Source organism: Ochlerotatus camptorhynchus, unplaced genomic scaffold, assembly GCF_037179485.1.
Source record: "Ochlerotatus camptorhynchus isolate MF236.1 unplaced genomic scaffold, CSIRO-AGI_Acam_v1.1 ptg000118l, whole genome shotgun sequence".
NCBI classification, from domain to species: domain Eukaryota; kingdom Metazoa; phylum Arthropoda; class Insecta; order Diptera; family Culicidae; genus Ochlerotatus; species Ochlerotatus camptorhynchus.
Window position 1 is genome coordinate 90,047 of NW_027040608.1, and position 14,747 is coordinate 104,793.

Consider the following 14,747-nt stretch of genomic DNA (forward strand, 5'->3'; position numbering starts at 1 on the left):
GCCATATCAGAAAACACCTTGACTAACATCATGTTTACGTTCGCCACATGCAAAGTTTCAGCATAATGTTTTGACATGCCACATCGCCGCCACAGTAGTGGGGCAGTGGGTGTCTGACATTAATCGAGGTACCCACTCGTGTGCATGTTTTGACATGCTAGCACATGCCACACCATGGACAGTGGACGACGCCTTAACATCCCGACCGATTAAGAAAATCCAGCCAAGAACATGGGGGGTACTAGGCATTATGTTTTGTTGGAAATCCTCTGAAAAAGTTTTCAGGAATAAAGTATTTCAATGGTTATATTTACTAAGAATATATACGCAAAATTAGGAACCTGGTAATACAAAATCTCCCCCAATAACCCACGTAATTCAATGAGAAAAGTTAATGTTCACTTTATGCAACAGCTTTTGACCATCCATATTCAGTGTCATTACATGTTGCTGAATATGAACCATTCGCCAGTGTTATACTGCGATACGCAGATGTATCATGAACAGAAACAAACGCACACAATCCATGCCGAATGGTACACACGAATATAAAGATTCTTTCGATGATACCGTCAGTAGTAAATCGTTTGTGTGAACGTATTTGATCATCGATGAAGCAAGATTTATTTTTCTCTTATTCTTTATGTGCCATGATTCGTCGTCTCGCCGATACAAGGAAATCAGTTTAGTTTACTGACACATGGGAGTCCAACGGTTACGAAAATACACGTGAATTATTCAGTGAACAGTGAAAACTTCAAACACTGAAGCACGGTGAATGATTTGATCAAAACGTCAATTGCTCGTGCCGTGTTATTTTAATTATGTTACTCACCCTTCCGATTGGCGAATGGCGAGGAAGCAGTGGAGATGCCTGCTAGATGGACGGGAGGGATACCTGGGGGATGCTGGTACCTAGAATACGCAAAACAAACAATAAATCGGTGTGATTTTGTTTGATCCGGTTTGTAATTCAAAGACATCAGCTTTTGTAAACAAAACATCTTGCGACCTTTTTTCGTGAATCAGACCTCACCTACGCATACCAACACTGCTATCAGATAGGGAAGCTTTCACAGTTTTGCACGGGTGAGCTCCGATCCATGAGAAAAGGCCGCAAGATGTTTTGTTTACAAACGCTGATAAGGTCTTTTCAATATTTTATCTTGAATTCATTTACTCACCGGGGTCACCGTTCCGGAAGGATTGCTGCAGGACGGATGCCTGCAGGATGTTGCGATGGGATTGGCCACTGATAGCTAGAATTAGGAAATATTTATAAAAAATCAGTATTTGACGACGGGTTTGCATACGAACACATAAGTGAGGTTAATTTTTGTTTGCTTCACCAGCCAATTTTTATATTTATTTGTTAAGGATTATTAATAGGCAATTATACTCACCCTTCGTATTAGTCGTCCTTGAAGTGAAATTCAATTATTTAAATTTCGGTTTTCTAGAAAAAATTCACTTTCCACAAGCACAAGCACTTGTCGTCATCTTAATTGACGAAATAAATAAATAAACAAGCACTTGTCATCAGCGTTGCTGCTCGTTGCACAGTGACAAAATTTTAACCCAATTTTAGGTAAAAAATAAAGTAAATATTTGAAAACGCATATTAGTAAAAAGTAATGTTATTTATCGGTAAATTTTACGTATATTCTAGGTTTTATTAGCAATACCTAATTTTAGGTAAAATTAAAACCTATTTTTAGGTAATCTTATCTTAGCGTGCAGGAGTGCTCGAGCCCCCATGACTCTATCAAAGTTTGTTTAAATACATGTTTCACCAAAGCATGTTTTACTGAAATTGAGCTGCCTCATAAAAACTATGCTGGTTTTTATACTTTCATCACTAAGCCTGTTGGTTTTTATCTGTGATGTGTTTTTCTCCTCTGGTGGAAACGACTGTGCAAAAACTATTTTTCACTATGGGCGACGCAGTCGCCTGTCGAAATACAAGGAAATTGATTCCCTGCACGGTGTTTCGCGAAAACCCATTAATGGGTATAAAAATACCCATTTCCGCTAAAAGTGCCCCTCCTCATTTAATTGGTAAACTATGGTTTGCTCATTAATGGGTAAATGGGGGATCTGTCAATAAATGGGTGTTTTTTACCCATCTTCTTGAATTGTGTTTTTCGTAAAATGGGTAAAAAAATACCCATTTCCTCAAATGGAGGATGCTGGTCCTCATTGATATAAAAAAAACTTTCTAATATTTACATTGAGAATAAATGCATTTGTAGCGAAAAAAAAAACTATAACAGGAGATATTATAATACCACATTGGATAAAACTGTATAGACTTATCCGTAAGTCTCTCCAATGTTTCGAAATCTAACCCCCCTTTTTTATTGTAAATTTTCCATATACCATGAAATTTATTGTTTTGTACATCATAAATCAAGGTAAATTTATTGTAGACGTAACAATATAAATCATTGTTAAGACAATAATGTTCGTCTTATTGTTACATTGTTTTTTAATGTATTTTTGTTGTTATTTTTTTTTCGGGCGACGCTGTCGCCTGTCGAAATACAAGGAAATTGATTCCCTGTTGTAAAAATTCTCACGTTTCAACTTTTACAACAAACTGTTGTCTCCGTTGTCTCCTCTTCCTCTTAGGCTTTAAGTAGAAGTTACTCTCTCTCTGAGTGAGTTTGAACGACCGTGTACGATAGTTTGAAAGTCGACATAGATCGAGATTGGTGATTGGTCGCGGGAGTAAAAGTTGTTTATTTTTCGTTGATTAACTTGTTTGGTGCTCAGGTGTTCATCAAATCATTCCATAATTCTGTAGAAAAGTTCTATTGTGACAGGTAATTCGTTCTTTATCATTAACTTTGAAGCAAACATTTAAGTGCTCTGCGGCCAAAATTCGTTCAAGAAGAAAGTTTCCTAATGGAGTTTTAAAAGGGCGTGCCTCCGGATCACGTCACGTAGCGCGTTATGATTATGTCGACGGTCACTTAATTGGCTATTCGGTCCCGTTTTAAAATCTTCAATTTGCTTGCATTTTCAGATATCTAAACAAGATGGTTTGGCTGGAATCGTGCTGGTCTCCCTGCATTTGGTCGAACTCTGTAAAAACTGGAAGCTATGCTATTGCAGCATACACGGTAGCGATATGTATTGTTCTTATAACAATGGTTAGTAATATGCTTGGTTTTACGCATTCAGATGATCGCTTTAATTTGGACATTATGATGGATATCGTTCGATCGATTTCAGACCGGATATATGCTCGCTGGAGGTGATTCATCCCAACTGTATTCGCCACTGTTTGAAACAGACATTCGCGACTCGATGCAGATCGTAGGAGGATTCTTCATTGCTTACTTTATTTTGCTGATCCTGTCGGCCTTTGGAATCTGCTATTCACTGAAAACTACAACTCGTGGGTGGATGTTACCCTGGTTGGCGTTGTTCGGAGTGGCCATTCTCTTTCAGTTCGTATTTGGGCTTTGGTTAATCGGAGGCTACTACATATATGTAAGAAACAAATTTACATTTAAAGTTTTGTTCTCTAATCTGACTGAAACCTTTTACAGCTTCAACAAACATTGTCCAGCTTGATTTTATGGGTTTGGATGGCATACAATGTAAGTGTAGTATTGTTACTATTGTAAAATGAGATAATTCGTTGTTTCTTTTTTTAATAGATTTACTGCTGGATGTGCGTTTATTCTCAGTATCAAATATTCGTGGAAATGCAATCACCAAATATTGAACTTTTGATGCCTTAATCCTAGGAAGCAACCGCAAACTGTGGAGCATTCGTAGAACCAATCAGATGCACTGTTCTGCGACATGATACACCAGTTCCCAAAAGATCTGCCTCGGGCCTCTGCCTCTCAAAATTATGCGTAAGAATAGGGCCGTAAATATTTGTCATTATGTCTTACAACTTGACTTTAAAGTGCCTTTGAACCATTCCAACAGTTTTTTTTTTATTGTTTGATGGTATTAGTATTAAAAGCAACACAAACTCGTGTTGGTATAATGTATTAAGATATAATATCTATACCTCCACTTTTTTAAATCATTCACAGAGATGAATGTTCAGAAGCATTTTAACGTAAAAAAAATGTGCACTCCATACATTGAACTGAACTATAACTTATACCGTCCTTGATAAAATTTACAAAAAATATTTACATAAACAACTAAGGTTTTTTTTTATTTTTTCCATAAACTTTCCCTGTATAAAAAGGTTAGATTAAATCACGGCATAGGGTAGGGAACGGCTTCAGCAAAGGAAGACCATATTCAAAACAATTTCCAAAGAAACTAGCCACAACAGTAGCTTGCTCATTTGTGTACAGTATCCCCCCGCTAATTCGGCTTTCGTTCATCCGACTTCTCGATAATGCGACAACACACGGTCTCTAATGGAGCTATTTTAAATTGTTACGTTGGTTACATTGGATTGTATGAACTTGACAGTCGGATTATCGGGTCAACTCTGCCAATTCAACCACAAATTTGTCGGATTAGCGGGGATAAAGCTACGACAGCAAACAAAAGAAACTAATCAATTTACAAGCATCTTAACTTATTGATATCAATCAGGCTAAGGCCTTGATATCCTGTGCTGTCCTGCAAAGGGTTCGCAGGTCGCTTTCTACTTGGTCGATCCACCTTGCCCGCTGAGCGCCTCTTCTTCTTGTTCCAGTTGGGTTGCTTTCGAGAACATTTTTTATTTATTTATTTATTTATGGTGAAGCTTGTCTTGTCTGCTTGTGTGAAAATGTTCTGTCGCTGGAAGAAACCAGTTTAGAAATGACGCGACATTTTGGTTGCTTGGCAGTTTGCTTTTGTGTGTCTTCACTATGGTAATTGCGAAAAGTATTAAATGTTAATCACCAGTACTCGTGCCACCACTGATAAAGAGAACCCTAATAAATAAATACAGAAGAAAACGGTAATCCGGATGGTAGAGTGGTAATATTCGCCTTGACACCAGTCCCGAAGTGACGTTTATTCACACTCATTTTGACAGTTCCTTATGAGGTTTTGCGTTGGAGTGAAAGAATAAGAAAAAGTCCGCCATATTTCACACATAGACTGACAGTTACATATAAGATTTCTCCATATGAATAAAGAGCTACAGAGCTCTCGTCAACGCCAATTATATCTAGAAATACTCAGAGGGAGAGATGGGCGAAGAAAACAAAATACAATTCGGCAGCCTTGTACCTAAATTATCTTGCAGCCCTTGCTTGAAGCTAGCATTATTCACATTCGATTTACGTGAAAAATAATAATTGAGTGTATCGCATCGCACATTTTTTGTTGCCATTAATTAATCAACTAAGATCAATTAATCAATAGAGTTAGAATATTGTTTTTGAATACAAAAACTAGTTGAAGAAGTACACGAAACATAAAGGTGATTGATTGCAATACAAATTTAATGTAGGTAGTAAGAATAAGAAATCCTCGGAAAAAAATCTAATAATTATTGGAATGTTCGATTGGCTCAGATTTTGACAGTTCATTTGGCTCGAAACATTCTCTCCGCCCATAGAGATCTCCAAGCGCAATCTCACGAACACTAAAATCTAACATCCATACACAGAAAAAAAAGTTGTTGAATATTACATCCAAACTGCTGCAACCAGGTCAATCCATCGGTTTTGTAATATAACGTTGTACGATGTACATCGATTTTGCGAACAAAATTGCATCCATTGATGTAATATTGTATCTGCTTTTTGCTATTACATCATTATATCATACATCAGCTTAAATTACATTGATCGATATTACATTTTTTTTTGCTGTGTATATAAAAATGAAGAAGAAGAAGCACCAAAAAGATATCGCGATAGCACAACTACTTAAAAAGGTAGCGCGCGGTCTCACGCACACTTTTGTGCATCTGGAGAACTCTATTGAGTATTTCTAATTGTATTGCTGATTGCATCTGAAACTGGAATGTCCCAAAAATGCAAAAAGTGTGATAGAAGTGCGCATTTCCATCAAATCGTTTTGATGTCTTGGGAGCACTTATTGCTTGCATCATAAGGAATAAGTGCACTGAAGACACCAAGACGATTAGACGTAAACTTGCAATTTTATCACACTTTTTAATAAGTGAAAACGCGCTTATTAGTCCAATTTGGTGTGAAATGCGCAATATCTACTTTTTGCAATCACATCAATATTTGATACATCAGCTCGAATTACGTTGATCGATATTGTTTTACGATTGTTATTGTGGGATGTGGCGGTATCGGAGAGGGTCTAGTCTCTCTCTCTAGGGGGTAGTTAAAATGGCATTTTTTGCGTTACGTAACATTTGAACGGACCCATTAGGCATTGTAAAAGTGCGATAGGAAGGGGTGGGGTATTCAAAAATCTACTATTTTGCGTTATATAATATGTACATATTTCAACGGGCCCTTAACACTCCGAACACGAAACCTCCGGTAAAATGTGTAACGGCAAACTTACAAGGTTTGAAATTCATAGCTCAGTTATATAGGTATCAGGGTGGCAAGTGAACCAGGAAAACCGGGAAAAAGTCGGGAATTTATTTTCACCAGGAAAAACCGGGAAAACACCAGGAATTTCATAAGTCCACCACAAATATAATCTTGTTTGTATAATTTAAATAGGTTTTAAATTTTATGTATGTCAAAGTTCCTTTTTATAATCAGGTCAAAACTAACCATTTTGTTCAAGCTAAATCTTTCACAAAACTAAACATTGATGAACAAAATTTACCCTGAGAGTTTAGTAAATATATTTTGTATTTATTTTTATTTTTTTTTTCTCGAATCAATTGCATGTATGATTTGTGCTTAATTGATAGCAGACTTAAGCAGTGCCGACACGTAACTACTTTGAAGTACCTGTTCAACATGTTCAATAAAAAAGTTCTATTTCTTAAAACTTCAGATAAGGCCTTCGAACTTCATGCAAGTTCTACAAAATTCGGGAAAGTCTTACAAGTTTCAGGAAAATCCTGTGAACTACTGTGATGACCTACGACGGTCAGGATATCTCTCCGAACCTTCAGAGAAGTTCTACAAATTTCAGAGAAGTCTTACAAACTTCAGGGAAGTCCTTTAATCTTTGAGGAATAACTACGAATTTTACAGAATTTTCTACAGATTTATTGTAACTTCTACGACATTTAGGCATTGCTTAAAACTTAAGGATAATCCTATGACACTTATGGATTTTTTCCGAGCTCCAGAGAAGTCTTCAATACTCTTGGAAAGTCCTCTGAACATAGATCTCCAAGCTCAAAAAAGTACCTAGAACTTCCGAGAAGTCGATTGAACTACAGGTAGTCCTACGAAACTCATGGGAGCTCTCCAAACTTCAGGGAATTTCCAAGAAATTAATGAAAGACCCACAAACTTTTGGAAAACCCTTCGATATTTAAAGCCTTATGAACTTCAGCAAAGCTCTTCTAAATTTAGGGTCCTCATATATTCAGTTAAGTCCTTCAAACTTCAGGGAAGTCCTCAGATCTTCGAGAAAGTTCGTCGAACTTGAACGAAGTCTTACGAATTTCAGAGAATTTCTACGAACTTCGTGGTACTTCTACGATATTTAAGAAATTCCCATGAATTTCAAAAAACTCCGAACTTCAGGGAAGTCTTAAGATCTTAAAAAAAGTCCTTCGAACTTCGGGGAAGTCCCATGAAATTCTACGAACGTTAGGGACTTTCTATGAACTTCAGCAGCCAGTCTTTTTATAATAAGAGTTATTAAACCAGCGTTGTTTATGAAATCTTTTAATCATATGATTTTGAAATCATGTTGTAATCCAAATTCCGCTAAATAAGATCCTTAATCGTTGACAATTTGCGGAAAATTTAAACAAACTTGAAATCCGTAACATTGTTAGAAGCAAAGGTTTGTTTAAAGAGTCCTCATTCATATCACACTTCGCAATTTCACCTTGAGATAAACTTTCAAGATTTAGGGGCTTATAGATCTCTAAATTTCAGACATTAGATAGGGCTTCGCGCTAGTCCGTCGTATTTCAGCTTTTCTTCGTCATACACCCCTAAAATCGCTCATTTTACGGGTTATCGCAAATGCTTCAGTGTCAATCGTAATTAATCTTGTAAGCAAAAATGTTTTTGCGAAAACATGAGTGAAAAAGCTTTGCTATTATAGTTTTAGCACATAGAACGGAAATAGGCGCCATGATACGACCTAAGAGAAGAGGTGACAATACGGGGGCGAAAATGAACCACTTTTCTGTCAAACGTGAACCAGCTCCTGATTGGCCGATTTCATGTGCGTAAGATAGAGATAGAGATAGATAAAGATAGAGATAGAGATAGAAATAAAAGAGGAAGAAGCCAATTGTCACCTCTTCCTCTTAGGATACGACGAAGTAGCGCGGCTCATCCCTACTCACGCAGAAAAAATATTATCGAAATAAAAATATTTGAGGTAAATATAAACATAAACCAAAGATGAATACTAAGATGAAACTGTCGGAAGAAACACTTTATATTTTAGTGTCCTCTTTCACGGTCCCTTTCATCCAATGAATACCCCCCGTATTCAAAGTAATTTTATGGTTTTGCTGCCCCCTCGGTAGAGATGAAATTTTGCGCGCATTTTTAGCAAAACAAGCACACCAAAATCAGGGTGTCCCATTTTTTAATTACTCGATTAACAACTAATCGATTATTTTTTGTTCGCTGTGCTGCCATTTTTTAACCAATAGGAGTGCAGCACATGTTTGAAACGATCGGTGATGATCCTTTGGAGATGTTAATGCTTATATCGGCACGATATAACCGATTACAAATATTTTACTTTTCGGTTCGTTAATCGATTAATCCATTATTCGAATGAAAATCGGCCATCACTAGATGAATGTGAAACGTCATTTCAAGAGCAAATTTTCATTACGTCGAAAGTAACATTCGCACCAATCCGAGAAAAATAAAGTTTTGTTTTGATGACCGAAAAGTTATTCCTATTTCCAAGTAAACACATATAATCTCATAGTGATAGCAATGTTTAACATATTTAGCAGGGTTTTAATCATACAAATGCAAATCGCTAGCTTTCATGCTAAAAAATACTGGTTTTTGAGTCAAAAGTTATTATACGTCGTTTGGTGGCCCCTATTGTTACTTAAGTCAAAGTGTATTTACCAGGATATTCGGGAGAATTATCAATTACGTCTCCTTACGTGCAGCCCATTCATCATTTTAGGACCACCGAAACCATCTTAGCAACAAACAGTTCGATTTATTCACTTTAATAATGAGAAAGCGAAACGACGAACGTACACTTTTCACGGATTTCTCAGCGCTGTTACTTAAGTCAAACGGCATCTCCATAGAAATTGGGTGACTTAAGTAACATCGAAAACTATTTTGATCGGAAGGTGATTACGTCAAAAAGCAATTTGACTGGCAAATAAATTTAAAAATGTGATTTGATCCTATATTCGGACAGTATATAGTGTAATAGCAGGAGAATCGATTGACACTGATAGCTCGACTTTGTTTACCTTTGTTACATTCGACGTAATGAAAATTTGCTCTTGATTTCAAATATAAGGTACATACATAAATAATGATACAATTTGAAAGGGACCGGGGCTAATCACAAATTACGTCTCCATGGTAACTGAAATAAACACGAGTGTTCACCGGTTGCATAAACTCAGTTTGTTCTGGCCACAAAAATAAATTAGATTGATTTCAAACGTTTTTTATGTTTAAAGTCATGTGACATCAATGTTTAAAATAAAAGTCATGCTACGTTTATTTTAAAAATATTCGTGTTGTAAATAAACGCGAATATTTTTACTTTGACAGCTTTATAATCAAAAATAAATATTTCTTTTTTAAACATGATTTTGATGTTTATATTAAACGTACTTAATGTTTAGCGTGATTTTCTATTTATTATTATAAATTATTTTCGGATGAAACAGATAAAAGTGCTCGATTAGGTTAAATCACCAATCGTGCGCTTATATTTGCATTTTTGTCGTCTTATGATCCGGATGCAGGGATCAGCTCGGGGATCAGTCCTTCATCCAGAGACCAGTCCTTCACCACGAATGATGGGTAATCTTCCGGAAACCCCCCGGTAACAACGAGTATTCTGTGAAGATTCACCAGCTCCAGTGTCGCTCCGTCCAGCTCTTGATCTCGTTTTCTGCTTGGTCTTCGGCGCCTTTATCATCGCCCAACGTTCCCGCTTGGCCAGGTCCCACGGACAATGATTCCATTCTTATTCGCCACGTACAGAAACCAATCATTGTTAGTCGAACACAAACACGTCAGTGACAGATGCTGTCAAATACAATTGATATTTAAATATTGTTGAAATAAACATGCTTTTGAATTTAATTCAAACATATATATTTTAGTTTTGAACATCCTTTCAATTTACTTTGAATAATTCATATGTTTAGAGTATAAACATTTATATTTTTGATTTAAATGAACAAAATTCGTATCCGTGTTACAATCTTTAAAAGTCAAAAATCAAAGAAAGCTATTACAATGAGATATACATGTTTTCCTATACTGCAAAGTTAAATGACTGTCCAGTAGTTTCTACATGTCTGTTTACACGCGACATATCAACAAACGTCAAAAATCGGTAAAAGCAACTCCAATAAAATAAACATAATTATCTTATAAAAAATCTTTTAGTGAGCAATATTCATCATGAAAGCAATATTCATCATGAGCAATATTGATCATATTTTACTGAATTTTCTCATAGTGCAATCTTATATGATTTTCCATTAGTTCCCACCCATTACACACTTAATCTTATATTTTTAGGTCGGTAAAATAGATTGCTGAACTTAATCGGTAAAATACGATTTTTGCTGATTTCTCGTTAGAAAACATGTTTTTACTGAATATCGGTATATACAATTACGAATTTTGGTTTACGAAAGCATTTACTGAAGTTCGGTGATGGTTTATTTTCGGTAAAATAAAAGCTGAACGCTCGGCATACAAGTACCGATATTCTCGGTAAAATTTGACAGTTGAATAAAACTGATAATTACCAAACGTTCGGTATTCTATACTTTTACCACAAACGAAGTGACAGACGGAGCGGCTCGAAAATTTTGGTGACGCACCTGCTATTGCAATTTTTCAGTGTACCACATGGCAACATGATGGCACAAGCTTCTAAGAAAATTCTATTACAGCGAACCACATTATTTTAATTGATTTCTTCGTTAGTTAGTCGTCTGTCACTTCGTTTGTGCTTTTACCGAAATTTTTAACGAAATTTCGGCTGTTGGATTCTCGGCAATTTATTTTTCCGGCCTCGGTGAAATAAACTAAGTGTGTACATATCACCAGTTTTTCACGATGAAATATATCAAACAATATTCATATACATCTGATCTATCGCTAACCACGCTTGAAGCAAAGTATTATCAACTAACCGAAACTAACGATTTTAAATTGGCTAACTACTTGACTAGCCTATTGGTCCCAAGAAAACGATTAACGTACCCCATTCTAGTCGAAGCTCTAGTACTACACAAAGTTTGTTTTGAATCGCTACATGAAACGAAAATCAATTATTTTATTCATGTGTTTCACTTATACATTTTTGCCAAAACATCAACCTTATACATTCCATAAGACAAACCACATAGGTCCTATGAGAATGCATAAAAGATATGTGTGACCGCTTATACATTTCATTTGACACATGAGCTTCATTAACTTTTTGCAAGGCGTCTGCTTATCCAGCTTTCCATGCTCGGTAATGGCGGCCTGTTTGTATGAATAAATGTATTCTTCACTGTGCTTTCTGGATGTTCGGATTTTGACCCCTCCCTTTCCCTCTCCCAGGAACAGAAGAAAATGGAACAACATACGCCCTCCAGTTAGTGTCAAAAAGCACAGTGAAGGATACATTTATTCATACAAACAGGCCGCCATTACCGATCATGGAAAGCTGGATTAGTTGACTTATACATTTTATGAATAATCAGCAATATAAATTTGCCAAAAGGTATAAGGAGATTTCTATCCGTGTATGAAAGTTTGACAGATAAAATGAGGGGTTAGTGGATTTTCCTATGTTTCGAGGGGTAAATCGATTAGCTTGGGACCGAAGAGAGTACCAGAGCTGAGCCAAAAAGTTGAGCACGTTATTTCGGGACCTTCTAGTCTTAGAGTTACCTCTATGGTATGCTAAGTAATATTTCTTGAAAGTTTTTAACAACAGATCCATAAACATGTTTATTAACATCAATAGTTGTTATTTTACATTTTATATCGTAGCTATGCTATGATGCTACTCCAGAGCTGTCTGCCAGTAAAGCTAAGTTTAGACAGGGCAAGTCAATTGATCAAGTCAGTTGAATTCAACTGACTTGAACGCGAATTGAACGTGTAAACCATGCCATTCAACTGACTTGATCAACTCACTTGAATTGAAAAAAGTTGAACCAGGCTCAACTTTTCAAACCAATTGAATTCAACTGAGTTGATCATTTGACTTGCCTAGTCTAAACCCAGCTTAAGAGTCAGAGAGTCAACGTCGGCGAATTATCTCTGGAAATGGAATGGATTTCCACTCCGGCCAATTAATATCCGTCATCCACGACATTTGAGTTGATCAGTTTCTGTCGTTCTCGGCAGCGGCACGGTTGACTTTCTTGACATGGTTAGTTAGCAAAAAACGAAGGAGGAAGCACCGAAGACGGTCGTCATCCCGAAAACCCTTTTTGGTCGGAACAGAACAGCAAGAAAGTACTCCCGTAGAGAGAACCTGTGCATTATGGAAATCCTAGCAGGTGGTCGACATGACGATGCCCGGGCGTTGTACAAAGGGGAGCAATCTGCGCCTTCAAAATAGAATATTCCAAGCGTATACGTAGTGCCAGTGCTATATTATTTTTTGAATATGCTTATATTCGTCGTACCTGGAAGTGAATAATTATAGTGAATTTAGTATTTTAGTACTATCAAAATGTTCAGAAACCTACCTTGACATTAACTAGGAATAAACTATGGAAACGGTATGTTCATTAGTATTCCCGGGTGATGTGAAAACTGAGCTCATTCTTTGGGTTTCCTCATCTTCGCATCGTCATCCTCACGGTGCAGACCTAAAAGCAGAAAGCATATTTGTATGGTTGGTGCTGTGGTGTTTACTTTCATTTCGATTTAGAGGTCTTAACACTTACTGTAATGGTTGAATCCGGATACATTATAGGCTCCTGGTCCCTTGGCAACGTTGGGCGTTCGTATATAACGGATCAGCTGGGTATATTTCACCATTTCACGAGATGCAATGACAACTTCTGCACACTCGGATAAAGTACAGATTCCATTTAACACTTGATTTAACTATAATCTTATTAACTGCCCCTGCTTAAGAGCTCTGTTAAATGTTTGAACAGAGTCGGGTAGTATCACTCCATCATCCGATATCATATATTAAGACAAGCTTGAACGGATTTTAATCCAATGATAATACCGCTTGGAGCAAATCAAATACAGAAATGTCATACAAAGTTAATTTTGGCGCAAAACTGTCGGATGAAAGAAAACATACAGAGGTTATTTTGACAGTACAACAACTTTTCTTTTGAAAGATCACACTATAAAAAATAGCAAGTAGAATGTGAAAGATCAACTTTTAAACTAAAAGAACAACATATGCGGTGAATATTTTCGTAGTTAATATCAAAAAATTCGGGAAACTTTTATTTTTTGTGTGTGCAAACAAAACTTCGGAAAACCTTTTCTCGTGATTCACGGCTCGGTTACGCAAACTGACACCATCTTTAGGTTGGGGAAAGTTTCCCCTATCCGATTATGCCTGTAATTTGCGTTCGATTGGCGAGGAAAGAATAATCAACGTTTTGTTTATAAATTTGGTTTAAAATAGGGGAATTTATGTATTCTCGTCAATCTAAGCAGCGTCCGCACTTCTATTAGCATTTTGTCAGCGTTACGCACATATATCACGTGTCTGTTTGTTAACATTCATCTGCTGCTTGCTTCTCTATCCATTCCAATCGACAGAATTTTTCAAACCGGTTTGAAAGCGATTTTACAACGCTCCAAACTTCTCAGGTGAGTGTGACTATTGTCGGCAGCCTCTTTTTCTTCGGCAACCTTCCCATTAGAACTGCGTGTTAACCAGCTGTTCTATTATCGGCAACTCGAAATCAGCCCCATTTTGTAGTGCGTATACTTCATTTGAAGAAAAATCTGGCATAATAGGATTGCTCGGTCGTACAAATATAATCAGATTGAAGCTGAAAGACTAAAGAATCGTTTGAATACATTCATGGAAGTGTGTTGATGGGAAAACATAGTGAAATTATCGTTTAAATTTTGGTTGCCGAAAACAGTCAATGGGTGCCGAAGCCAACATTTACCCTATATTGAATTGGTTTCGCTTTTTGATCGATCGAAATTCTATCCGCCAGACTATGAATATAGCGACTATACCAAAGATGAAGTCTGTCTAAACTCTGTGTTTGGTTAAAAATCGTTTGTTTTTGTAACAGGAACGTTACCAATACCTTGCTCAGTCAATAGAAGCACTCTTGAGATGTTGGTTAATGGGAATTTTGAAAAAATATCTATCTCATTGAAAATAGAAACAATTTTTGGTTCACCAAAACAAAACACATCGTTTCTCTAATTGACAAAAATGTTACATACGACCCAATCAAAAAGGACTCCAGACTTCTGTGCATAAATACAGGCAACACTATCATTCGACATTATATACCA

At 36.6% G+C, this 14,747-nt stretch overlaps 1 protein-coding gene and 1 long non-coding RNA gene across 3 annotated transcripts in view; one reads left to right on the plus strand and one right to left on the minus strand.

The window, feature by feature from the left end:
* Window positions 1–791: 791 nt before the first annotated feature.
* Window positions 792–1,505, minus strand: LOC135699834 (uncharacterized). The gene is made up of 3 exons (XR_010517532.1): window positions 1,404–1,505; window positions 1,185–1,259; window positions 792–915 (listed from the first exon to the last, which is right to left on the minus strand). It is a non-coding gene; the product is annotated as an uncharacterized LOC135699834 (long non-coding RNA).
* Window positions 1,506–2,744: 1,239 nt separating this feature from the next.
* The window catches only part of pasi1 (pasiflora 1), a 256,430-nt gene continuing 244,427 nt past the window's right edge, over window positions 2,745–14,747 (plus strand). Inside the window, exons 1-5 of one of the 2 annotated variants that reach the window (XM_065220195.1) lie at window positions 2,745–2,825; window positions 3,029–3,155; window positions 3,238–3,498; window positions 3,558–3,608; window positions 3,669–3,785. In XM_065220195.1, coding sequence (XP_065076267.1) covers window positions 3,042–3,155; window positions 3,238–3,498; window positions 3,558–3,608; window positions 3,669–3,752 — 510 coding nt within the window. In that variant the 5' untranslated portion in view covers window positions 2,745–2,825; window positions 3,029–3,041 and the 3' untranslated portion in view covers window positions 3,753–3,785. Of the gene's footprint in view, window positions 2,826–3,028; window positions 3,156–3,237; window positions 3,499–3,557; window positions 3,609–3,668; window positions 4,139–14,747 lie in introns of those variants that run through there. The other variant, XM_065220194.1, reaches the window with a different exon arrangement.